The 27312-nt window shown below is 36.8% G+C and overlaps 2 protein-coding genes and 2 long non-coding RNA genes across 6 annotated transcripts in view; all 4 read left to right on the top strand.

The window, feature by feature from the left end:
- The window catches only part of LOC121945326 (protein S100-A1-like), a 33532-nt gene extending 29439 nt beyond the window's left edge, over positions 1-4093 (top strand). For all 3 annotated transcript variants that reach the window (XM_042489451.1, XM_042489452.1, XM_042489454.1), the window contains 2 exons: positions 3464-3603; positions 3713-4093. In XM_042489451.1, the coding sequence (XP_042345385.1) occupies positions 3464-3603; positions 3713-3832 (260 nt within the window). In that variant the 3' untranslated portion in view covers positions 3833-4093. The remainder of the gene's footprint in view (positions 1-3463; positions 3604-3712) is intronic.
- A 1055-nt stretch (positions 4094-5148) lies between these two features.
- LOC121945331 lies at positions 5149-6661 on the top strand. The gene is made up of 3 exons (XR_006105953.1): positions 5149-5248; positions 6215-6348; positions 6458-6661. It is a non-coding gene; the product is annotated as an uncharacterized LOC121945331 (long non-coding RNA).
- Positions 6662-18323: 11662 nt separating this feature from the next.
- On the top strand, positions 18324-20059 carry LOC121946236. Its single transcript, XR_006106000.1, has 3 exons — positions 18324-18840; positions 19446-19590; positions 19722-20059. It is a non-coding gene; the product is annotated as an uncharacterized LOC121946236 (long non-coding RNA).
- Positions 20060-25626: 5567 nt separating this feature from the next.
- LOC121945160 (ictacalcin-like) lies at positions 25627-26463 on the top strand. Its single transcript, XM_042489193.1, has 3 exons — positions 25627-25683; positions 25963-26099; positions 26194-26463. Exons 2-3 carry the CDS (start codon positions 25968-25970, stop codon positions 26311-26313), a joined length of 252 nt encoding a protein of 83 aa, XP_042345127.1. The 5' UTR covers positions 25627-25683; positions 25963-25967; the 3' UTR covers positions 26314-26463.
- The last annotated feature ends 849 nt before the right edge of the window (positions 26464-27312 follow it).

Below are 27312 nucleotides of genomic sequence, written 5' to 3'. Positions count from 1 at the left end.
TGTGTGTGTGTGTGTGCGTGCGCGCGCGCTTGTGCGTGTGTGCACATGCAGAGCCAACTTGTTTGGTTGAATTCCTCGCTCAGAATACATGTTTTGCTCTTGTTGCTTTGTTCATAATTGTTAGTATTCATCTCCTAGGACACATTTTTGAATACAAAAGCTGCAAGGGATGCAGACACAAAATTTAGCTGACATGGAGGAGTAGAGTGAATTGGAGTAAGAGTCTTACAGACAGACATTCAGACAGAGCAGAAGTAGCTGAAAGTGGGATTACATTTGCCAAACTATGTTGCTGTAGTGACCCAGTAAAGGTTGCCGTTTGGTGTTAGTCAGACAAAATGCTGTTACAGTTTTTGGAAAAACTGCTCTGTTTTGCTCTGTTGATATGAAACCAGAATATTCCTTGAGAGGGAAGGAGTTACTTGTATACTTAAAACATGTATTAATATATTAAGTTTACAAAAATCCCAGTAAATGTTTAATTATTAACATAGAAATGTGTTAGAGAGGGACTTGCATGGTGATCTGTCAAATAATTTAGAAGTAATCAAGTGACATCTGACTGGAAAATAAATAAAACATTCATCAGCTGAAATAGATCAAAATCATATGGGAAAGTAACTACATGAAAGGCTTCAATTGTAAAGTAAAACCAGAGATTTATTTTTTCATTGGTATTTCCATTTACAAGATGCTTTTACTTTTTACTGACTCTATGGAGCCTTGTTGTGGAGATACTGCGATTCCGGCACGTACCATCACAAATCTGGACAGAGCTGTGTGTAATATGTTGCGTAACAGTACTGTTTGCATTACTACCTTAAAACGTCTCTCCGGGTTATTGCATGCAAGAGCTCTGGCGTCCACACTGCACAGCCGGCTATGCTAGTTTGGCTGAAAAAGCGAATTATTCACAAGTGATACTTTTTTTGCCTTAAAACAAGATTTTTTTTTTAGTTTTAAGACTGTAGTTGTAATAATTTAATAATAATAATAATAATTTTTCCGAGAACAGATAGAGTTTCACTAAGTTGAGCAATCACGCCTCAGGCAGGATGCAGGACACACTCGACCCTCCCATCCTTTGTTTTTTTTTCGTTGTTTTGATTCCCGGCTACGTGTCGTGAACTTGTGAGGTTACAGTTATAAAAATATTGAACACAGTTGCATCTGAATTTCTCAGGTTAACTAGGTGTGGTGCCCTAATTTTTCAGCCTAGCTTTAAGGTATCTTATGAGGCAATATAACCTCAGGCATCCATTTGTAACAACTGTCTTGGCATAGATTGTCTAAATAATGCTCTAAAGTTGGGATAAATTTTAGCAAGGGAACAACTGGCATGGGCATTTTCAAAGGGGTTTGTTGAACTCCTACCTAAAGATAAAAAGTCTCCCCGAAAATTGAAAATGCTTGCTGTCACTGAATGTTCATTTTTGTCAATTCACTTCTTCAAATTAAACCTGTAAATCTGTTTTTTTTTAAAGGAAAAGGGCTGACAATAAATGTGTATATACATACATAAAAAAATAAAACAAGGTTGTAGTGGAACCTAAAATGTTAACCATACTGGTATTTTCATCAGGATACCCAAGTTTCTGACATAACAAAGTGTTATCTGATGATTCAGAGACTGGTGAGGGTGATGAATCTAGAGAGTAAGCGGTGGAGCGAGTGTACAACTGCAGCATGAAGGAACAGCAGGCATGAAGAGAACCATATTTAAAATAAAAAGTAGTAAGACGATAGGCTAACAGAGAGGGTGTGTCACTCTGCTATTAGCTGACTGTGATCAGCTTATCGAACAGCCGATATCTGAATTAAAGGTCATTGACAGCAAGAAATTATAAGTCATTATGCATACAAGGAGTAAATGGCAGATGATATTTAGAAGCCAAAGCATGTAAAAGTGTAATCTTACTTACTTTCACAATGCACATTGGATAATTAGTAACATTAACAGTAAAATAAGACAGTATGTCAGCATGCAGTTCCTTAATTCTCTATTTTGGAATATGTATCAACTTGTTTTTGAGAGCAGGTAGCTGGAACTAAAGGGCAGGGCCAGAGGTCTTATATAACAACAAGTTAGGCAACAGTGGAGGATGTCGCAATATTCTTTGCCCGCTTTGGGCCTGTTTGGTGCATTTTAGGCTTTCCAATCAGCATTTTTTGATACGTTTGGCTACGTTCATGCATAACTCACAACGCCTAAGGGGAGGGACAGAAACACACAAGGGACAACAACCAGAAAAGGGGCACAGTACATGCACCTGTAACATATTGAATTAAAGGCTCTGAAAAAGGAAAGCTTACAGTTTGGTGTTTGATTGGACACAATGCTGCCAGAGTTTGCTGATATATAGTGTTGGAAGTGATATCATGTTCTTTTGTTAAAAATGACCAACACCACATTGAAAAAAATACTCAGTTACAGGAAAATATTGTATATGTAATACATGCATTAAAAATACTCAGTTTACAGGGGTGCCATTTGGTGCTTTGTTATTGGTGCTTATTATTAACAGAAGACTAGATTGTACTCAGGTACAGGTACTGAAAGCACTAGTGCATGAATGGCCTGTTCAGGCCTTTCCTCATTCCAAAATCAAATACTGCCATTATATTAGTTAAACCTGTGTTTAACCTGGAATTACGCTGCCAAACCAGCTGTGCTAGTTTGACTAATGATGTAAATTATCCCAAAACTAGCATTTGCTGATGTTTTTCTGGGTTGATTGGAGGATTTGATGTGTCCATATCATGAGGACTGGAAGGAGATTATGTTGAGCACCGACGCTTCACCAAACTAGTTTTTGTATGAAAGGGGGCTACGAGTAAAAGCAGGAAAGTGTACATTCCTGCATTCTTTTTTTGGACATTTTATAGGAAAAATGGTAGAAAGAGGGGTGGGGGTTTGGAAAAAGGGTTTGTCCCACCTGTATATAAGTAGGTTTGTGTCTATGCTCTCTTCACAAATCCCTCTCTGTGACCATCTCAACCTCTCAGTCTATCGAAGTTATCATACAAATTTGGTAAGAGGAAATCTATTTTTCAAATCCTTGTTTAGATGCAGAATTATCTCAATTTATCACAGTATTTATACCTGATATATAGCAACATGTGGCATAAGATACATGAGTGAGCTTTTGAGTGTGGTTTGTGTACTATTTGGAGGGTTCATCTAGATATTAACATAGATATTAACATTTAAGATTAAACAGTTTAGATAGTATTATCAGTATTATTAGTTGTATTATTTTAAAATAATCACCTCAATTCATGAGACAAATGAGAAAGTGTTTTGGGCAGTAACATTCCTGATCTCAGCCAGCTGCATGTTCAACTTCTTCCAGCCTTTTTGCTCGATGTGGCAGAGCAGTAGAGTCCATTACTACATTACTGCATTATCAAACCCATGTGAAATATAGTGGAATGCACAGTCAACAGTATTTTGTCCTTCCAGCCAACATGACAGGAGCAATCCCAGAGGCAATGAAGCTCCTCAGAGATACTTTCAACTACTACGCTAAGTTGGATGGAGAAAAACAAACTTTGGCCACAATGGAAATGCATGTGCTGCTTGTAAAGGAGTTTCCCAATGCAGTGAGTCCAAAGATGTTCCTCTATTGCAACAGAAAGCTATGAAGGCCTCTATGACATATATTTAATGTTTTATAGTCTGCTTATGATTTCTTTTATTTCTTTTCATTAGGACAGAAGTATAAAATACGTGGATGACATACTTCACAAGCTGGATGAAGACAAGGATGGTGTTATTGATTTCAAAGAGTTTGTCAGAATTGTGACAGACATGAACCTTATGTGCAGTTAAGAATGAATAATTTGGCCATGTTGCCACAGACCAGGATAATATCTGTGGTGCTTTTACTTTTCAGGAGAGTGTCTCATTCTTATGTGCAAATATATATTGTGGCCACATTGCCTCAGAGCTTTGCCTTGTTGTATTTTTACTAAAAGAAATGAAATGTTATCGAACTCGCCCCACACTCACTTAATACACATGCCAATATCAAATGTAAAAAGGAAGAATTTGGTTAAGTCCATACAGCTGAATTAAAAAGGCCACTGACTTAAAATGTGTTGACGTGTATCACTGATCCTGATTGTAAGAAGTGACAAATTAACTCGAGACTACAGCGGTGCGATAAAAGTAGTGTTGTAAAAAGCTATATTTGTGTCATTCCTGTTATGCAGCAACATTTCTGTATTTTAACTTTGGAAAAGAAATGGGCTTTTCATGTTTTTAATGTAAGAATAGTGACGTGTAATGTCAGAAAAACAAAGTAACCAGTCTAAGGCACTCCAATAATAATACCTATGGTTCGACTGGCTCAACAGATTTAACAGGGTGGAACATTTTAAGTGAAGTATGAGTATCTAGATTTAGCTAGCTAATCTTCTACACATAAATATAACATATATCAAATATGTTTTTACTTTTTTTTTTAATCGGACCGTCTTTCTTTATGATGAAAGGGTGAACCTTTAAGACTGTGACAAACAAAAAAGTTTATTATTTCACACAAAATCCACCAGATATACCCAAAAAAAGCACAGTCAAGAAACAGGATTCAAATGTTTTAAATATGTATTATTCTATGTTTGTGTGTTTAAAAAAGGGCATCTATGATTAAAGCCAATTGTCTTACATTTTAGACACATTTTAAGAATATATGCAGAAGTAATCGATGGGGACAGAAATGTTGCTACTTAACAGAAATTACCTATTTTCCACTAAAATAATGAAGTCGATAAACAGTACCCAACATTACAGGCAGGTACAGGTAAAGCACTAGTGAATGTTGTAGATGCTTTCCAGCTCTTCTGACAATGTGGGTATTACAATGGCAAGTTACTGCATGCAGAAATTTGTAATAGACCTGGGATCCGCCCCTGCAAAACCAGCGGTGTTAGTCTTACTAACGAAAGAAATTATTCTAAAGTTTACAGTCAGTATTTGAGATGAGAAAAGTAATGCATCTTGTTTGTTTTTTGTTGTTGTTGTTTGATTAAAATAGTAAAGAGTAAAAGTAGAAAAGAATATATTCTAGTATTCTCAGTGTGAGATTTTGTGAAAAAAAAAAAAGATAGTGGGAAAGATGGGTGGTGGCTTGTGAAGAGGATCTGCTAACCTGTAATATAAAAAAAGTTTACTCCCATGCTCTCTTCACATCCTTCTCTGACACATCTCAGGTTATCAACTTCTCAAAGTATTCACGTAACTTTGGTAAGTGGATAAATGTTGTTTTTTTATTCTTTTTTAAATGCAACATTAACCATTTTGTGTCTTATTAAACTAAAAAGTTGATACCTGATATATTATAATATGCAGCAGGAGAAGTGTGAGTAAGCTTTTGGGTGTGGTTTGTGTATTACCTTGTCTAAGATAATAACAAATATGAATATTATAAAAGTGAAAACTGTGACAATTTAGTAAATAAAAAGCAAGACTTCAGGGTAATAAAAGGAGGGACAAGTCCAAGCCAAGGCATTTCTGAAAAAAACAATTAATTAAGTCAGTAGGAAAGCAGCATTTAGATGCCTTGAATTGTTTAAAGAAGAGCTTTACAGACTCGCTTGTCACAAAAAAAAAAAAACCCTGTTGCCAGACTCGATCTTGTCTCTTGATTAAATTATTTATCCCTGAGGGACAGAAAAAACATGACAAGGCAACAATGGAGCAAGGTTTAGATTTATTTATTCAGATACTGTTCCGCACTTTACACATGTATATATGTATATATATACAGTCTCTTAGTTTTTTAGTTTTTTTTAAGCGCATTACTTTATATTCTATTAATAATGTGTGCTCTTTATTCTCTTGTTCTTACTGTATGGCGCTGCTACACCCCAATTTCTCAGTTTTGAGATCAATAAAGTATATCTATCTATCTATCTATCTATCTATCTAAAAATCAGAGTTTAAGCTTGTTTGTTTTTTTTTAGTTTTTCTTTTTTAGTTGCAGATCTATCCATGACACAAATGAGGAAGTGTGTTGGGCGGTAACATTCCTGATCTGGCTCAAGCCGATCCCACTCCTCCTTCCAGTAGTTTAATGTTCCAAAGAGGCAGAGCCTAACCCGTTATTCCATGTGGCATGAAGCATTACCACATTACTGCATGACCACAGCCATGAAATATATGTTCATAAACACTTGAATAATCAGTCAACATTGTTTTTTCTCATTCCAGCCAAAATGGCAAGGATCCAACAGGCAATGGATCTCCTCATGTCTGTCTTTGAAGAATATGCTGGAAAAGAGAAAGGCAGCATTCTGTCCATGATAGAGCTTGTTAAACTGCTCAAGAAAGAATATCCTGACACAGTAAGTGAAAAATCTGAAACAACAGTGCAACAAAGCTTTGTGAAAGTCTCTTTTACATTTTTTTTGTTGTCATACAGTTAACTTACAACTCCATGTTTTCTTTCTTTAGGACAGAGGCATATCAGAAGTGAGTGAGCTCTTCTGCAAGATGGATGAGGACAGCAGCGGTACTGTTGATTTCAAGGAGTTTGTCAGTATTGTAACCAACATCAAAGTGATGTGCTCTAAAAAAAAATAATTTGGTCACTTTTCACTGGAATTGTACCCTATATGATGACATGTGAAAAATAAATACATTGATTGACCATCTGAATGAACTTTTTGTAATTTAATTTTTACTAAATGTGCAAACTTTGTGATCCAACCTCCCCCAGTCATCTAAATCACAGCATTATCTAGTTTTCTGAGAACGAAAAACTTAGATCAATACACAATGTGCTGATGTTGAGTGTGCATCTGCGATCCTGAATGTCAGAAGTGAAAAGTCAATTAGTAACTACAGCTGTGAGAAAAAGAAAGTTGTGTTGTAAAAGGCAGTGTTTATGTCATTCCTGTTATGCAGCAAAACTGTATCATCATAACTCTTTTTGCTGTGTAAGTTTGACCAATGCAGGATAAGATTCTCAAAGTGATACTCAACATTTGCCCTGAAATAGAAAGCAGACTTTTTTTCAGACTTAGTCAACAATAATTCTAACAGGTTGTGGATATCAATATATCACAAGTATTATTGTGTGGATACATAAATGATTATGTTGTCCACCATGTCACAACTTCTCAAACTGGTATTACTGATATGAGAGGAGGCATTTGTCACTAAAAAACAGGAAAAAAATACATTCTAGCCTTTTTTTAAAAACTAGAATTACCACCTTGGACATGCGTGTCCAAAGATGTGCATGTCAGGTTAATTGGTGACTCTAAATTGCTGTAGGTGTGCATGTGAGTGTGACTGGTCTGTCTGTCTATATGTGTCAGCCCTGCAATAGTCTGACGACCTGTCCAGAGTGTACCCCTCCTCTCACCCAATGACAGCTTGAATAGGCTCCAGCAGGGATAATGGATGAATGAATGAATATCACCTTGTGTCTGCATGCCTCCGCGCACCACTCAAGTTGCACTGACTGCTCACATCCATGTCTCAGAAAACACAGATCCCTCAAACACATCTACACCACCTCAGCAGCACAGAGGATTTCTATACAATCTGCACAGTTTCAAGGTAGACACATAAGACTAGTGTCGCCGATTTGGTATCTCACCAAGTGTACTCTGGTCTGTTCCTTCTGTACCTTTGACCCCTTGGATATATAATGTCATTATTTTATTCTTTTAGACATTTCTGTGCAATTTGGCTATAATTAGTGTATGAATTGTTGTGTTTTGGCCAAGGACATGTTTTTTTGAGATCACACTGACCTTTATTTTTTTTTTAACTGTTGGACACAGACTGTCACGATGGTTGGAATTAGGCACCAAATTCATGGATGGTTAGGTTTAGGCAAAATATGAACATTGTAAAGTGTAGAAAAAACTCACACTGGCAGCAAACTCTGGATTCTGGCATGAAAGTCAGTTGTTTGTGGGACCCATTCACTCCACCTCCCTCCCACCGTATATGCGCCCTCAAGCTCCTTAAATTACATGGCTACCGGCAGCATTAATATCTGTCTGAAGGTGGCTTTTTGCGTCACACTGTCATGCCAAAAGCGCTGACTGAGTTTTAAAATGTGACAAATGTGAGTCAGTGAGAGAGTGAGAAGAGGTCGACCTAACTGAAAGGTGTTAATGTGGTTGATTGTTAAAACAGAGCAACTATTTTGATGAATGTTAAATGGGTGAAGTGGCATAAAAGGTGTACCAGTGGTAAAAAATATAGATAGAAAAGTTCCTAAAAAGTTGGTTCAAATACTGATATATAGTGGCAGAGAACTAAAGATTTAACCTGGCAAATTATTACTGGACTCAGGCAAAAGTTGATTAATTAGGACAGACATCCTCTGTTGCAGCATAATTTCTGTATTGCAATGACTGATAGGAGATTATATTGATCACCATGACATGAAATCATTAAATTTGCACGAGAAACCTTATGGTATTTATTGCTTCCCAAAACTGGTATAACTGGTATGAAGTAAAAGGGAGTTTACATTTAGAGGAAAAGCAGGAAAGGGTTCATTCTACCATTGTTTTTGACAACTGAGAAAAGTCAGAAAGAGGGGTGGGGTCTTGGAAAGAAGGTTTGTCAACTTGTTTTTAAATAGGTTTGTGTCTTTGCTCTCCTCACAAATCCCTCAATGTTGGTTGTGTTGTTTCCTTCCAAGAGTGTGTCTCTTTTGTTACAGCGCTCACTGTGATGCGCACATAGAAAAAAATTAAATTCTTGTCTCATATAATTTACACTAAATGGAAAATCTGAAAGTGATCTAACTTACTGCAGTATCACGGTCAATCAGTATACATGTTAGCTGTGGACCAATATTGGTTTTTCAGGGCCAATTCTGTCAATATTTGTAATAAATCAAACTCCAACACAAAACTATATTTGAATACCTTGAATGCAAATGTTTAATCAAAATTGAAACGTTCAACATCATATACAGCAAGTTCCCTGCAACTTTTTCTATAAAGTGAAGTGGAAAATTAAATAAAAAATAAATAAATAAAAATGTCTTGAGTTTTTACAAAGTAAAAGTTGTTACCATGCTGACACTTTCTTTGCACTTTTTAACTTCATTCATTTTATTGGAGATCTTTATAATAAAATGGCAGTACAGATAATCGACAAAATATCAAATATCGGCCTCAATGATCAGCCAGGCCAACAATCTGTCGACCCATAATACATGTCATCATCAAATGTTATGAGAAGGAAAACTTAGCTAAACACCTGATGGGTAATTGTTTAGCGATGTGAAATATGTACACTTGAACATGTATCACTGATTTTGAAGGTAAGAAGTGACAATTTAACCAGTGACTACAGCTGTGAGATAAAAGTAGTGTTGCCAAAAACTATATTTGGGTCAGTCACAGAATGCAGCAACATTTCGGCATCGTAACCATGCTTCTGTGTTATATAAAAATAGTGACATGTTTGACTTTCAGGAGTACATATCGACCAGTCTCAGGCACTCAAATAAACACCTCTGCTGAGGTTGGTTCTTATTGCTTTACAGACCATACATAGTTAAAATTTTAAACTTCTTCAACGGATATGTGGCCATCAATCTTCACTCTGTATCATTGATTGACAAAGTGAAACCGTGTTTTAGAAGTTTTTAATTTAAAGAAAGCTCTCTCTTTACTTAAGTATTCAGATCCTTTGCTGTGGCACTGCAGCTTGTGATCAGGTGCATCCTGTTTGCTTAAATTATCCTTGTGTCTAGGATTTGACTGGAGTCCACCTGTGGCAAATTGAATTGATTGGACAAGTTTAGAAAGGCACACGCATGGCCTGACAATTCACACTGCATGTCAGGATAAAAACCATCCCAAGAAGTTAAAGAAACTCTCTGTTGACCCAGTTAATAGAATTGTGGCAAGGGTATCTGCTCTTTAAGTTGTAACGTAATGTACTTCAAAATACTTTTTCCAGGTCCAAACTTTGTATTAGACACGCAAATCAGAGTCCAAAAAAACCACACAAACCAGCAATTGTCATTTTATTTTGTTTTTTTCTTGATGAGAAGGAAAGGGGGAAATGGCTGCAGCTGATAAGGTGAGTTACAGTTCTTAAACAAATTAAGAAAACCAAAGTTTAAGTGCTTGGGAGAGACAATCTGACAGGGAGATGATCAAGATTTCACAAACCTGTAGGGACTTAACCAGTCAGACTAAAAGCAGTAATTACAGTCAAAAGGGCTTCTACAAAGTACTTGTTTATTATATGGTTTCCATCGACAGGGGATGAGGGGAGTGACAAAAGAGGAAACTGATAACCCTGACATCCACGCTGCAAAACCTGCCATGCTAGTTTGACTCATAAATGAAATTATTCTAAGACATGTTCTCAGTATTGTTGTAAAATAAATAAAGATAAACATTCATTGAGAGGATCTGATGTTCCTTTATCATGCAGACTGAAAGGACATAATACTGACCCCCATTACTTACTCATGACATACAACCATCTATTTGCATGAGAATATTTGAATGAATTTTAGCTTTCAAAAACTGGCATAACTGGTATGAAAAGGTGCTTACATCAGGGGAAAAGCAGGAAAGGGTACATTCCAGTTTTCTCATTTTGTAAGAGAAAAGACAAACAGGTCTGGGGACTTGGGAAGAGGGTTTGTCAACCTGTATTTAAAAAGGTTTGTGTCTGCGCTCTCTCTACAAATCCCTCTCTGCAAATTCTCAACTTCTCAACGTTATCATACAATTTTGGTAAGTAAAAATATGTTGTTTTTTATCCTGTTTTTAAATGTACTTAATTATTTTGGATTTTCTAAGGGCGTTAATACCTGATTTATAGCTAGTGAGTGAGCATTTGGGTGTGATTTGTATATTGTGTGGAGTGCCACCTCTGAATGGGATCAGCATGTCAATCTGTAGTAAGATCATAACAATTCAAATTTAAATATTATCACAACAACAATCACGAAATTGGTGGGGATTTTGTAAATAAAGACAACCGTTTGTTGTCCTCTGTTGCAGCATCACTCCCTTGTCAAATTAACAAAAAGGAGATTATATTGACCACCATGTCATGCAGTCGTGTATTTCCATGATATGTACTATGTATGTATATACTTGTATATATCTTAACCTCTTGAAGCTAATTTGCGTAAGTGAAAATATGTTTTAAAAGTCTTTCTTAAAATGTAGCATTAGAGGTGTCCACGAGTATTTTAATCAGGATTTCAGTAATGTAGAAGACAGAAAAATATATGAATGAAAGTGAGATTTGTTCTATTTTAACCGATCAGTTTTGTTTAAATTTTCATCTTCCTCTTGCCTACCATGGCAAATGTATTTGTATAGTTATTGTAGAAGTTGATTCCTTTGCACTGAGACATAATAAAATCAAGCACAAAACAAGCTAAAATTCTCAAAAAGGTAAATAACTGAATGAATGAAAAAAGTGCCTTTTCTTTGTTTATGTGGTGGAGAACATATTATTCTATAAATCAAGCCATTCATTTTTAATATTTTTAATGAAATATGAGGAATTACTTCATTGGAACAGAAATGTTGCCACATTCTGAAAATTCTGAATAAATAGCTACAGAAATTATTTATTTATTTATTTTATTTTATATTATTTTATTTTATTTTGCACCTGTTTCCCAGGTCATTGAATAAGAGTTATAATAAAGCTGAATAATAGAGTAATTGAGTAATTTTTTGTGAAGATGCTCATTGACGTTTTTCATGTTTTTGAATACAATCAAGCTAATATACTCTGGTTTCAAATGGTTAATACAATTTTTCTTTTTAGCCAACATGTCAGACCTTGAAAAGGCAATGAAACTCCTCAGGACTACCTTCAAGAGGTATACCGCACGTGAAGGAGACCGAGATACATTGACCAAGAGAGAACTCGCTTACCTGTTCCACAGCGAGCTTCCTGACAAAGCAGTAAGTAGAAAATATGTAAAACTAATGAAAAAGAGCTGTGAATGTCTCTTACATTTTTTTTTGTGTGTTTTACATTCTAATTAATGCTCCTATTGCCTTTCTTTATTTAGCCCAAAAACCCAACTGAGGCAAAAGAATTCTTCAAGATGCTGGATGAAGATGGTGATGGTGTTGTTACCTTTGAGGAGTATCTCAGTTACGTCGCAAAGTTAACTGCTTCAGAATAAAAATAAATAATATAAATAAATATTTTGGCCACGTTGCCTCAATATTTCAAGTTGTTTATTGACATCATAACAGAGTACGACCTGCTGAGAACTTACGAATCTGTGTGATTTGGCCACATTACCTTGAATCTGGATAATGCTAATAATTGTTTCTCTTCAGGAGTATGTCTCTTTAGTAACAGCCCTCAGTTACAGATGTGCACCAGCACATAAAAAAATGGCCACATTGCCTCTCTACCCTCTTTTCTTATTTAATTTTTACTTCATATAATTATGGATAAAAGAAACAGTGTAAATTGATATATTTGGGACTTCATGGTATAGAGCAATACTATGTAAAAATAGGGACATGTTTTACTACAGGGAAACATACTGGGCAATCTCAGGCACCCAAATATTAATCCTATGAAATCTATATAGATGACATAAAGATGAGACGTAATATTCTATTATAGTTGTTGATTTGATAGTCCTCTGTTGCAACATAACTCCCTTAAGATTATATTGATCACCATGACATGCAGGTATACATTTGCATTATATATATATGTACTATATATATCTATATGTACGTCTATAACACACCATATTTAAATCTTCCCATCTCGCCCTATCCCCTTTGACCGGTCTCTTCCTTCAAGCTCGGGGTCCTCTAGCAGAGGCCTGGGAGTTTGAGGAATCTGCGCAGTATCTTAGCTGAGATCTCAGATGTTGTTCCTGGTATCTGCTGGAGTCACTGTCCCAGTTTGGTGGTTACTGCCCCGAGTGCTCTGACAACCACTGTTACAACTGCTGCCTTCACCTTCCACGCCCTCTCTACCTCCTCTCTCTATTACTCAAGCTTCTCGTGTTCCTTTTTCCTGATGCTGCAATTGCTTGGGATTGCTACATCTGTCACTACTGCCTTCTTATGGTGCTTATCGACCACTATGTGCAGTTGGTTAGCCACCACCAGTTTGTCAGTCTGGATCTGGAAGTCCCATAGGATCTTGGCCCTGTCATTCTCCACCACCTTTGTAGATGTCTTCCATTTGGTACTTGGGACTTCCAACCCAAACTCACACAGATGTTCCTGCACACAGCCACATGTGCTGTTCCTGCCCCTTTGCACAGTCTTCACTTGGGGTCCTGCCTGGCGTGGTAGACCCCGGCCTCTATCGTTGTTGTCCTGAGTGCCTGTTCTTGTGCTGCCATGATCAGTGTCTCCGTGCTGTCCTTCAGACCTGCCTTTTCCTGCCACTGAGGATTTCATGATATCAGCCACTGCTGTTGTCCGTGGTACAAGCAGGGGCTTGTCCTTCCAAGACAGCTCCTCCTCCTCCTTCTCATCATCATCATCATCATCATCATCATCATCATCATCATCATCATCACTGGGCTTGAGCCATCTTCCTGATGTACTCCTGGATTTTAGCTCTTCCTGGACAGTGGCTCCAATGCTTACTAGTCTTCGGCCCCCCTCCTTGCTTAGAGTACAGTCACAGGGTGCTGGACTTGGGGTGAAACCCACCATGCATTGTGAGGGGTTTTCTTGTCTTGATATCTCCTCCTTTGGCCAGGTTATTATACCAGCGATGTATCTGATGACTGGCAGTGTATGTGTGTTTATGGCTTTGACCTTGTTCTTTCCATTCAGCTGACATATCAGGACTTGCCATACTCTGCACAGGCAATTTGGTAATGCAGTGTTTGTTTTTATCTTTCTTTCTTTCTTTCTTCTCAAGAATGATTGTAGTTATTCAATAGGGGCGGTATCTCCATAAGCTATTTCTGACTTCTAACCTCCCCTGTGTTTAAACTTTTTAATTTTTAACTTTTTCTCTTTTTTTTTTACATCTGTATGTGCAAAGAAACTAAACTAAACTATACTAAATGGTAAACATAATTAACAGCACAGAACAACTGTAAAATGGAGTGATACACACACACACAGTAAAAAGTCCCAGCTCTGTAACTGCACACATTAAACGCCTTCTGTCCAATGAAATTGCTGGTCAGGACTAACTGTTGTGTAATATTATATGGTATCTCAGTATCAAATGTTCTGAGAAGGGAAATTGGGTTTATACACAGATAAATCGTAGTTGGGCTATTATGTGGGCTTGAAGAAATAAAGTGTGCGACTTTAAGTATGTATCACTGATTCTGAATGTTGGAGTGACTGCAGATGCGAGATAAATGTAGTGGTGTAAAAAGTTAGTTTCAACTTGAACAATAATTACAGTTAACGGTTCCCTAAACTGTAGTCAGTAAAAACATATCCATAAGTGCTTTCCAGGTCTTAATTTGACTTGTCAGGGTTAATTAGTGGGTTATAATTATTCCTGGGTATCCACCCTGAAAACCAGCTGTGCTAGTTTACAGAGGAGGAAAGTAGCTCGAAGGTAATTGTCAATATTTGCCCCTAAGTATACTGATATTTGAGGTTGAGTTTAAAGAAATAAAGATGTTCTTACAAGTTATGGCTATCGATGTGAACTTGCAGGATTTGATTTTCCATCCTCGTGCCAACCAAATGGAGATTATACTGACCGCAGCTGTTTCTTACATGATATACTGTACAATCTTCAGTTTGTTTTTGCTTATATGGAAATGTGGCACTTGTAGCTTTGCTGCACTGGTATCACTGGTATTAAAAGGGGGTTTATATTGGAGGAAAAGCAAGAAAGAATCCCTTCTACCATTGTCATTTTGACTTTATGGAAGTTTTTGGGAGAGAAGAAGGAAGGGGAAAAAAAGGAAGGCGGGATAGGGGGTTGCAAAGAGGGGTGGGGGCTTGGAAAGAGGGTGTGTCAACCTCTTTATATAAAAAGGTTTGTGTCCAAGCTCTCTGCACAATCCCTTTCTTCCACCATCTCAACTTCCAGACCTACAGGATTTCGTACAATTTTGGTAAGTGAAAATATGGTATTAAAATTCTCCCAGAAATACAGCATGAAACATTTCTTTGAATGTATCTAAGTAAAGTTGATTTCTGATATATGTATGATGTGGCATGAGATGCATGAGTAAGTCAGTGTGTGCTGTGTGGAGTGCTGTATCTGAAAAGTTATCAGAAAAAAAAACAATAAAACGCTATGTATAAAGATCTACAGACATGCTGTGGGTTTAGAAACCTGAGAGGAACTGAAAATTAGTGAGTGAGGAGTGTATGACTGTGTTGAACCAAAGCCAACCAGAGGAAACAACCGAGGAAAATGAGTTGGCAGACTGTGCCACACCCATATTTGATTATGTCTCGTCTTTAAACCTGTGGTCACCAGAAATGTAGGATTTACCCCTGAGGGACAGAGAAAAGATGACAAAGACCCAAAACAGAGAGATTTTTGTTTTAAATCATGTTTTTAACTTGTAGTGATTTTCTTGTATTGAATCAGTTGTGTTCATGAGACAAATGAGGAAGTGTGTTTGGCAGTAAGATTCCTGATCTACACAGACTGTTCATCCAACTCCTCCCAGTGGTTTAATGTTCAAACAGTAGAGATCAGCTTGTGTGTTTAACTCTTTAAAACCTGGTCCAAAACCAGTTGTCTTATGCTGCTTCAGACATCTCTCACAAGCCACTTCACCATTTGAAACCTGAGCAAATTGGCTTCATTTCTTTGACCAACTTAACAAGAAAAGTCCCACAAATTGCAAGAAATTTGTAAAACGAGGAGGAGAAATGACCTGAGTTGGCTTTTAAAAAGAGGGGAAACTTGTTAGAAAATAATCCAAAAGGAGGGGAAACATTTTGAGAAACCTATATTTATAAGCATTATAATTATATGTTTTAATTATGTTTATGTTACAGAAGAGAAAAAAAAACTTTTTAAGTTTATGCACTTTTTTCAGATCATTTTCTTGTTTATTTTTTGTTTTTTCACTTTTCTTTTTAGCTTATTTTCAGGTAATCTCCTTGTATCTTTATTTTCTAAAATAATTTCCAGCTATCTTTTTGGGCTGTGTGTCGTTAAGATGCTCATTGCCCTCTCAAACCAGTTTGCTCAGGTCTGAAAGGGTTAAATGTAACACAAAGCACTGTCACATTGCTGCATTCCTACAGCCATGTAAAATCAATTACTGACTGAATGAATAAATGCATAAAATAAACACTCGACTACATTGTCATCAATATTTTTCCTTACAGCCGGAATGACACTGGTACAGGCAATAGCGATCCTACAGGCTGTCTTTGACAAGTACGCTGGAAGAGAAGGAGACAGCTCGACTTTGACAAAAAAAGAGCTCAGGGACCTGCTCCACGCTGAGTTTCCTATGGAAGGCGTAAGTAGAAAAGGTCTACCAGTATTGCAAAAGAATGCTGTGAATGCCTCTTATCTGTTTTACAATCCACTTACATCCACTGTTTTTCTTTATTCAGCAAACGAAAAGTTGTGACGTGGATAAATTCTTCACGTTGCTGGATGATGACGGTGATGGAGTTGTCAATTTCGAGGAGTATGTCACTTTTGTTGTATCCCTCGCTATCCTGTTCAAATAATAATTCGCTCACAGTGCTTCACAGCTTTATTGCCTTGTTTAATTTGTACATGAAAACAACTGAGTGATCCAACTTGCAGTACAGTATCGTCTTCAAATGTTATGACATGTAAAAACTTGGTTAAACACACACAGATGAGTCATAGATGGCTTGTTTTGTAGTCTTGAGCGACTTGATGTGCTGATAAACAAAGAAACAAACAATAAATCTCACATTTTTTTAATGTTTTGTGTGTGTTCCTTAACAAAATATAGATATTGTGCAAACTGTGGCAACCGATCCTCTTTTCTGCATGGTGGGGATATGTAACTACAATACAAGTACATTTACTCAAGTTCTTTAGTATATTTTGAGTTACCTGTAATTTACTTTATTCTTCTGTAGTTTGATGTAGTTTTTTTTTTTGCCACATTATACTTCTACTGCACTATATTTTGAAAGTCAATATTGTGCATTTTATTCCACTACAACTATTTTACAACACTATGTTGCAAATCTAGATTAGTAATACAATTATGATGCAGTTTATTAATCTGTAATTGGCCATTGGTTGATTGTAGATACTTTGTACTTTTACTTAAATACGACTTTGCATGAAAGACTTTTAGGGTGGATCTTTAGGACTAGGGCAAAGACATTAATATTATGAAGCATGGGGAAAAAAACACGAGTGACAGTTTACTGATTAGAGTTGATGCTGATTATTTTTCAGTGGGAACGTGATAAAATCAGGTGCATGTACAACAAAGAAGCTGATGAAACCTTTGAAACCTGAGCAAATTGATTTGATATTTTTCAAAAACATGGGAAGACAGCACCAAGCAACTTAACAAGATATTTGTAGAAAGTTAAAACAAACAATAACTGAAAATAATAAGAAAAAAATCAAAAAGAAGAACAGTAAGAGAAAATGACATCGAGAAAGTGCTAACAAACTAAATAATCTTTTTTCTTTTTTTCTGTAACATAATTTTAAATACACAATTAAAAATATAGTTTTCCGGACATTTTCCCCTCATTTTAAATTGTCCATGTTTCTAGACTGGCTGCAGTGTGTGTGTTTACAGGGTCCCAGATGCCATGTGCAAAGAAAAAATGCTGAAGTAATACATGGGGACACAAATGTTGCTACATAGATAGATAGATAGATAGATATACTTTATTGATCTCAAAACTGAGAAATTGGGATGTAGCAGCGCCATACAGTAAGAACAGAGAATAAAGAGCACACATTATTAATAGAATATAAAGGAATATGCTTAAAAGAAAAACCTAAAAAACTAAGAGACTGTATATATATACATATATACATGTGTAAAGTGCGGAACAGTATCTGAATAAATATAAATAAAAATAAAGTCAGCAGTGTAGAATGACATGGAGCTAAGACCGGAGGCTTAAAGTGCAGACAGAGGTGAGTTATTGTACAGGTGGATGGCTTGTGGCAGGAAAGATTTCCTGTATCTGTCCTTTCGACAGCGAAGCTGAATCAGTCTGTTGGAGAAGGTGCTCCGCTGTCGGTCCAGTGTGCAGTGGAGGTGGTGCTCAGCATTGTTCATGATGGCGAGCAGTTTTTTAAGTGTCCTCCTCTCCACCACCGTCTCCACGGTCTCCAGCCTGAAACCCACCACAGAGCCAGCTTTCTTAATGATTTTATTAAGTCTTGGTGTCACTGGCTCTGATGCTGCTACCCCAACAAACAGCAGCGAAGAAGATGGCACTGGAGACAACAACAGCAACAACATAACAGGGATGACTCATTTTCCCACAAAATACTGAAGTCAATAAACAGTGTGTGACGGCCCTCTTGCTTCAGCAGGGCCCTCTGTGTGTTTCCTCTGCTCGTCTCGCTGTTGTCTTGCAGATCCTGGTAGGCAGGCTCAGTAAAAAGGTGTAATTGGGAGCACCTGGCCAGTTTGTCAGTGCTTTTCCCACACAGAAATCACTGGTATGAAGGGGGGCTTACATCAGAGGAAATGCAACAAAGAGTCAACTCTAGTCATTGCAGTTTCGATAACTTGTACATTTTGGGAGGAAACGTGGAGAGAAAACAGGAGGTGGAAAGGCATTAAGATGGGTGGAGGCTTGATAAGGTGTGTCAGCCTCTGTTTATAAAGGTTTGTGTCCATGCTCTCTGCTCAAAACGCTCTGATTCACCATCTCATCTTCTCACCCTACAAAACTCTTAATACAACTTTGGTAAGTGTTTAAAAATTCTTTCTGAAATACAGCACTAGACATTTTGCTTTTCATATATCTAAACAGTTGATACCTGATGCATTGTTTGGCATGAGATGGGTGCAGCTTGTGTGGAGTGTGACGTCTGAATTGGAAAAGGAAAAAAACATTGAAAAGCTGTTTCAAAAGATCTACAAAGCACACAGTAGGCTGAGAAGCCCAAGGAGCCAAAAATAGTGAGTGAGGACAGTGTACGACCATGCTGAACTAAAGCAGGTCAGAGGAAACAACTGTGAAAGTGAGTTGTCAGGCAGTGTTAACTACCTATGTGCTTCACTGTTGCACCACCCATAATTGAGTATTAAACCCAAAAGGACAAATAAAAGATGACAAGCAAGCAAATGAGAGTTTAAAGAAATGGAAAATCATAACTAGCTTGTACTGAATCCATGATATAGTCAGTTTTATTCATGAGACAAATGGTGTGTTGTTACATAACATTGCTGATCTTAGCAAGCTGTGTTGAGGCATTACTACGTTACTGGATTACCAAAGCAAGTCAAATGACTGAATGAAAACAAAACAAAACACTGGACTACATTGTCAACACTATTTTCTCATTTCAGAAAACTATGGCAAAACAAGGTGGACCTGGAAGCAGTATTTAGCATTTATGATGCCTTCACTAAGTATGCTGAGAAATCTGGACACCCAAAACATCTGTGCAAGAAAGATGTTGCTGAACTCCTCCGCACAGAGCTTGACAAAGAGGTAAGTAGAAAAAATGTGGCATTACCACAACAGTGAGCTGTGATTGCCTCTGGGACATAGATTTGTTTTGTTTTTTGTTGTTTGCTTTTTTAACAGTATACTTACAACTCTTTCTGCTTTTCTTGGTTTAGACTTTAAGTCGCACTGATGTGGATCAGGTCTTCAGGGAACTGGATATGGACGCTACTAATTTTGTAGAATTCAGAGTTTCTTTACCTCGTCCTTCGGTTGGCGAAATTTGTGAACCCACTTTGAAAAAAGTTAATAGTGATACAACCTGCAATACAGTGACGTCTATAAAATACAAGTCATTATCAAATGACATGGAAAACTTGGTTAAGCACAAACAGATGGATCATAGATGGCTTGTTTGTAGTCTTTGACATGTGCTGACTCTGAGTGTGTTTCACTGATTCTAAATGTCATAAGCGATTAACAAAGAAACAAAAATAAACTATGTCACATTTTCTGACTGTTTTGCGTGTGTTCCTTAACTAAATATATACGTACAAACCGAGGCACCTGACCCTCTCTGCTGCATGTTGTAGGAATGTACCTGAGTACATTTACATTTTTGCTACATTATACTTCTTCTCCGCTACATTTTGGAAGTCAATATTGTACTTTTACTCCATTCATTTTACAACACTAGCTACTTTGAGGATTCAGTTCACTAACACAAATATAATCAACAAGTAAAAAACATGATGTATTATTATTATGTATTATGTATGTATATGTATTATTAAGACAAAACATTACTGTTCACTTGGTGAACTCACAAGCTATGTAGCAGTATATATAATAAATATATATATATTTATCTTTACCAGCTGAAAAATTAATGTTTTAAAATTACTGCATCAATTAAAATTCAATAATATGATACATTTCATCTCTCAAATGGGGCTGCTCTGCACGTGAGTACTTTTACTCTGGGTGAGTTGAGTGTATTTGTATTTGTGTACTTTTGTACTTTTACGTAAGTAAGATTTTGCATGCAGGGCTTTTGAGGTGGAACTTTAAGAGCTAGGTAAAGAGACTAACATTAAATGTGGAGGAAAGCACACAAATGAAAGTTTTATGTTAACACTACCTAACTCATTGCATTTCCCTCCAAAAATATAATGTCTCTTCCTGAAAAGGTTCTTCATGGAACTGTTGTCTCTCTCTCTTAAAAAAAATGAAAAAATTACTAAAGGGATCGAAAAAAAGACTTTAGGAACATGCAATAGATAAAAAAATTGTCAGAAAAAAAAAACAAACTGTTTTCTTTTTTAGAGTTCATGTTAATTATTTTGCAGTGACATGTCCAGATTTTTTTCACAGGGGTGGCTCAAGTGGAGAACTAACTTATGCAGGGGCTGCATAAAGTAGTAGTGCTGCTGTGGGCACACACATCAGTTTAGCATTAATTTTCTATTTTTGTCTCTATTACCCGTACCAACTGTAATTGCTAAGATTGCAGTGTCTTCCTTTCCTGTTTAGGGTTTAGTTTTAAACGATAAATACACCTACCAATCACAATGCAATAGAGTAACACCACACAAATGGTTTAATTAAAGTCTATAGTGGCCCTGCTCCAAATCTAAACAGGCTTTCTTCCTCTCTTTTATGGGGCTTCCATAGCCATGACTCATTACCTACCAAAATACTAACCAAAGCAGTATTATAAATCAGAGTCAGTTGATGATAACACCAGTGCCAATTCTCTGTTACTGCTTTTCCAGCTCCTAATGTGGTTGCCAATATCCTGCAAAACCAGCTGTACAAGTTTGACTAATGAAGGTAATTATTCTAAATCTGAAATAAGAACACATATATATTCTTAAAGCTAAGTTTTTCTTTTCAAAATGTCCTTAAAGGTGATGGATCTTCATGTATATCTGCAGAATTTGATGTTACCCTGTCATGCAGATTAAACAGAGATTAAACTGACCAAAGTTACTTCCCACATGACATACAATTATCTGTTGTATCCTTATATGCAGATATGCATTATAGCTTTACTGCACCAGTATCTCTGGTTAAAAAGAGGGCTTACTTTTCCTCAGAGGGAAAGCAAGATAGTGTCTATCCAAGTCATTGCCATTTTGTAATTTTCCAGGAGAGAGGACATGAAGAGAGAACATTTTTAAATAGATGTTTAGAAGTGTGGTTGCTTTGCATGATGATCATGTTGCTTGTGCTGATTCTTTAAAATTTTAAATAATCACCTCTTCACTTTGCGTCTCTTTGCAATTCCTTTGCATCTCTTTGTGGTCATTTTGTGTCTCTTCCTAGTCAGAATTCGTTAATTTGAGAGACGTTATGAGGGAGTAATATGAGGGAGTGTATTCAACAGTAAAATTCCTGATCTTGGAAAGCTGCTAATGCAACCTCACCCAATGTTTTAACTGTAGGTTCCAAATTAGAAAGTAAAGTCTAAACCAAGTGTTTAGTTGTAATGTAAAGCATGACAACACTATGGCATCACCAAAGCCATGTGAAATGAATAAACAAATAAACTAATAAACAAACACTGAACAAAATAATCAACAATATTTTTCTCATTCTAGCCAACATGCCATGCTTCACACAGGACATGGCACTCCTCAGATATGCCGACTTTGAGCATGTATCTCTGAATCTGAATGTCAGAAGTGGTGTGAAGAGCTGCATCTCCTACCAGAATAATAAATTTAATTAACATGTACCCTAAACTGCAGTGAGTGAGAGCACTAGTGTATGTTGAAATCACAGTTATGGAAGACACATATAAAAACCATAGACTGTATATAAATATCTCAGTGGAATAACGTAGTTCCAACGCTACAATCAATATCCAGATTATCTTTTTTTTTTAATAAAAAAAAATTCTAAATAGGACTGTAATTACAAAGACTCACCTCACTGATTCATTTGTAATGCATTTCACTTTGTAAATACTTTGTGTGTGTTTACAGGGTCCCAGATGCCATGTGCCAAGAAAATATGCTGAAGTAATACATGGGGATTGCGGAGTTTGCATGTTCTCCCAGTGTCTGCATGTGTTCTCTCCGGAGTCTCCAGCTTCCTCCCACAGTCCAAAGACATGCAGGTCAGGTTAATTGGTGACTGTAAATTGCTGTAGGTGTGCATGTGAGTGTGACTGGTTGTCTGTCTATATGTGTCAGCCCTGCGATAGTCTGGCGACCTGTCCAGGGTGTAGCCCACCTCTCACCCAATGACAGCTGGGATAGGCTCCAGGCCCCTGCGACCCTTATGAGGACAAGCGGTCACGGACAATGAATGAATGAATAAATAATACATGGGGACACAAATGTTATTACATAACAGGGATGACTTATTTCTCACAAAATACTGAAGTCATTAAACAGTGTGACGGCCCTCTTGCTTCAGCAGGGCCCTCTGTGTGTTTCCTCTGCTCGTCTCGCTGTTGTCTTGCAGATCCTGGTAGGCAGGCTCAATAAAAAGGTGTAATTGGGAGCACCTGGCCAGTTTGTCAGTGCTTTTCCCACACAGCAATCACTGGTATGAAGGGGGGCTTACATCAGAGGAAATGCAACAAAGAGTCAACTCTAGTCATTGCAGTTTCGATAACTTGTACATTTTGGGAGGAAACGTGGAGAGAAAACAGGAGGTGGAAAGGTATTAAGATGTGTGGAGGCTTGATAAGGTGTGTCAGCCTCTGTTTATAAAGGTTTGTGTCCATGCTCTCTGCTCAAAACGCTCTGATTCACCATCTCATCTTCTCACCCTACAAAACTCTTAATACAACTTTGGTAAGTGTTTAAAAATTCTTTCTGAAATACAGCACTAGACATTTTGCTTTTCATATATCTAAACAGTTGATACCTGATGCATTGTTTGGCATGAGATGGGTGCAGCTTGTGTGGAGTGTGACGTCTGAATTGGAAAAGGAAAAAAACATTGAAAAGCTGTTTCAAAAGATCTACAAGCACACAGTAGGCTGAGAAGCCCAAGGAGCCAAAAATAGTGAGTGAGGACAGTGTAGGACCATGCTGAACTAAAGCAGGTCAGAGGAAACAACTGTGAAAGTGAGTTGTCAGGCAGTGTTTATATGCTTTGATTTGTTTTAGACAAACGCAGACTTGTCCATGACATTAAACTACCTATGTGCTTCTCTGTTGCACCACCCATAATTGAGTATTTAACCCAGAGGGACAGAGAAAAGATGACAAGCAAGCAAATGAGAGTTTAAAGAAATGGAAAATCAGTTTTATTCATGAGACAAATACATTGCATAACATTGCTGATCTTAGCAAGCTGTGCTGAGGCATTACTATGTTATCACATTACCAAAGCAAGTCAAATGAATGACTGAGTTAATAACTTTTAAAAAATAAAACACTGGACTACAACTGTCAACTATTTTCTCATTTCAGACACTATGGCAAAACAAGGTGGAGTCTTTGAAGCAATAAATAGCATTCAGAGAGCCTTCCGTGAGTATGCTGCTCAACACGGAGACCCAGATCATCTATGCAAGAAAGATGTTGCTGAAATGTTACGCAAAGAACTTTGCATGGACGTAAGTAGAAAAAATGTTCTATTATCACAACAAAGAGCTGTGATTGCCTCTTGGACATAGTTTTGTTTTTTGTTGGGTTTTTTTTGTTGTTTTTTACAGTATACTCACAACTCTTTCTGCTTTTCTTGGTTTAGATCACAAATAAAGATGAAATGGATTACTTCTTCAGTGCACTGGATGCGGACAATTCTGCAAGTGTAGATTACGAGGAGTTTTTTTTTTTTGTCGTGCAACTTGCTAGTCTCATAATGCCTTTTTAAAAAAAGTTAATAGTGATCCAACCTATAATACAGTGACATCTATAAAATACAAGTTATTATCAAATGTTCTGACATGGAAAACTTGGTTAAGCACAAACAGATGGATCATAGATGGCTTGTTTGTAGTCTTTGACATGTGTTGACTCTGAGTGTGTTTCACTGATTCTAAATGTCATAAGTGATTAACAAAGAAACAAAAATAAACGATGTCACATTTTCTGAATGTTTTGCGTGTGTTCCTTAACTAAATATATATGTATAAACTGAGGCACCTGACTCTCTCTGCTGCATGTTGTAGGAATGTACCTGAGTACATTTACATTTTCTTTCTGGTGCACACATGATCCATTGTCATGGTAACCACAAACAAAATGGTTTTTTTTCCCTCCAGGTTTTTTTTTTCTGTCTTTTTTTTCTCCCAATGTCCCTTTAGGGGCTCCATATGCTTCAGCCTCTTGTTGTCAAAATGAGCATTACAAAAAACACTTAGAAAAATGAGCGTTATTTTCCTCCAGAATATTTTTTGTTTTCTTGCCCCCAAAAAATCCAATTTTTTTCCACTCTATTTCACACATGAACAAAAAAGTTTTTGGACTTGAAAATGGAACACCAGAAAAAAAAATCTCGCTTACCCCTCAGGGCTTCCGTAGAGATGACTCAATACCTACCAAAATACTAATCAAAGCAGTATTATAAATCAAAGTCAGTTGATAATAAAACCAGTGCCAATTTCCGTTACTGCTTTCCAGCTCCTAATGTGGTTGCCAATATCCTGCAAAACCAGCTGTGCAAGTTTGACTAATGAAGGTAATTATTTTAAAAGTGAAATAAGAACACATATATATTCTTAAAGCTAATTTGTTTTTTTTCAAGTTGTCCTTAAAGGTGATGGATCTTCATGTATATCTGCAGAATTTGATGTTACCCTGTCATGCAGACTAAACAGAGATTAAACTGACCAAAGTTACTTCCCACATGACATACAATTATCTGTTGTATCCTTATATGCAGATATGCATTATAGCTTTACTGCACCAGTATCTCTGGTATAAAAAGAGGGCTTACTTTTCCTCAGAGGGAAAGCAAGATAGTGTCTATCCAAGTCATTGCCATTTTGTAATTTTCCAGGAGAGAGGACATGAAGAGAAAAGTTTTGAAATAGATATTTAGAGGTGTGGTTCCTTTGCAAGAAGGTGTGTTATCCTTTCGATATAAGTGCATATGTCTGTGGTTTCTGCTCAGATTGCTCTCATCCACCATCTCATCCTTTCAAACGAAGCAAGATTTCATACAATTTTGGTAAGTGTTTTACATTCTTTTTGCAATACAGCATTAAACTTTTTAATTGTAATTTATGTAAATATACCTGAAAGCTATATATAAATATAAATATAAATATAAATATAAATATGAAAAGGTAGACGTTATGTCTGGCAATAATGTTCTTGATTGTACCAGGCTGTGTTAAAATGTAGCATGATGCACTGCCAAATCTATGCAGTACAAAAGCCACATAAAGCGATTCAATGGATGAGTAGATAAACAGACTAGATAGTCAACACCATTTTCTCATTCCAGCTAACATGGCAGAGATCTATGCCAAACTACTTATGCGATCCACCTTCAACCACTACGCTGCAAAAGACGGAGTGCGAGAGACTTTGAGCAAAGGAGAACTTGCTGAAATGCTCCGCAAAGAGATTCCTGGGGCAGCAGTAAGTAGAAAAGATGTAGCAGTAATGCAACAAAAAGCTGTGAATGCCATTTTGTTTTACAATCTACTTACATCTCCTGGATTTGTGTTTTCAGAACTTGACAGATGTGAAGGTGAATGAGTTCTTCCGTACACTGGATGCCAATCATGATGGATGTGTTGACTTTGATGAGTATAGAAAGATTGTGAATATCTTGTTTGAACTCATCGGTTAATCATGAATGAAAAGTTGTTTAAACACACAGAAGACTCATGGCTTGTTTTGTATACTTCACTTTACATGTGCTGTCTCTGAGTGTGTTTTACTGATTCTGAATGTCATAAGTGATTAACAAAGAAACAAAAATAAATGTTGTCACATTTTATAAATGTTTTGTGTGTGCTTCTGAATGAAATATAGATAATATGCAAACTAAGGCAACTGACCCTCTACTGCAGGGTGGAGTAATGGAACTGAGTACATTTACTCAAGTACTAAACTTAAGTAAATGTACTTTCTTTGAATATCTCACCTTTTGCTATATTATACATTTTTTTCTACTTCACCACATTTTCGAAGTCAATGACCCTCATGCCAGAAACGATATACAACAAATTTTCTCTTAGTTTTTTTGGTCATATCCACGATTTGTTCTAATTTTGTTAGTACCCATTGAGGAACATTTTAAAAACTGCACAATTATCATTTAATCAAATTTAGAAAAGATTTAGGTAATTGTAGTGACTGGTTAATTACATTTCAGGGCTAAAGAAATACTACTATACTGGGTGCAATGATTCCAGTGACTGTGATTTCAGCTACTGTGCATCTCTCTGCTGATCAGTGCTGGAATGCAACTAAGTACATTTATTCTAGTACTGTAGTAAAGTACAAATGAGAAACTTTTACTTTACTTGAGTATTTTAATCTCATGCCACTTTTCACTTCTATCGCCCTATACTTCAGAGGGAAATTTTGCTACTTTTTTCCCCACTACTATTATTTGAAAACCACTTTGAACTAAGATTTTGCGCACAGACCATATGAAAGTTTACAAGTGCAGCTGAACAGTTAGTCAATTAATTAAAAAAATACTTTGCAACTATTTTTATAATCATTTTTTCATGCATTTTAAACAGTCACATCAGTTTCACTTGGCAGAAGTTCTTCTTTTTACAGCCTTGTTTTGGTGCCATCTCTCCCATCTTGGCCATGTGCCAGAGTCTTTGCACAT

Source organism: Plectropomus leopardus, chromosome 7 (genome assembly GCF_008729295.1).
Source record: "Plectropomus leopardus isolate mb chromosome 7, YSFRI_Pleo_2.0, whole genome shotgun sequence".
Taxonomy (NCBI): domain Eukaryota; kingdom Metazoa; phylum Chordata; class Actinopteri; order Perciformes; family Serranidae; genus Plectropomus; species Plectropomus leopardus.
This window is presented reverse-complemented; position numbering and strand designations above follow the sequence as displayed.

What these genes read in the sequence shown, in the direction of transcription:
- LOC121945160 (XM_042489193.1), top strand. Translation starts at nt 25,968, where the DNA reads ATGGCAGAGATCTATGCCAAACTACTTATGCGATCCACCTTCAACCAC. An exon ending in AAGAGATTCCTGGGGCAGCA is followed by an intron (nt 26,100 to 26,193) that starts GTAAGTAGAAAA and finishes TTGTGTTTTCAG; the next exon opens with AACTTGACAGATGTGAAGGT.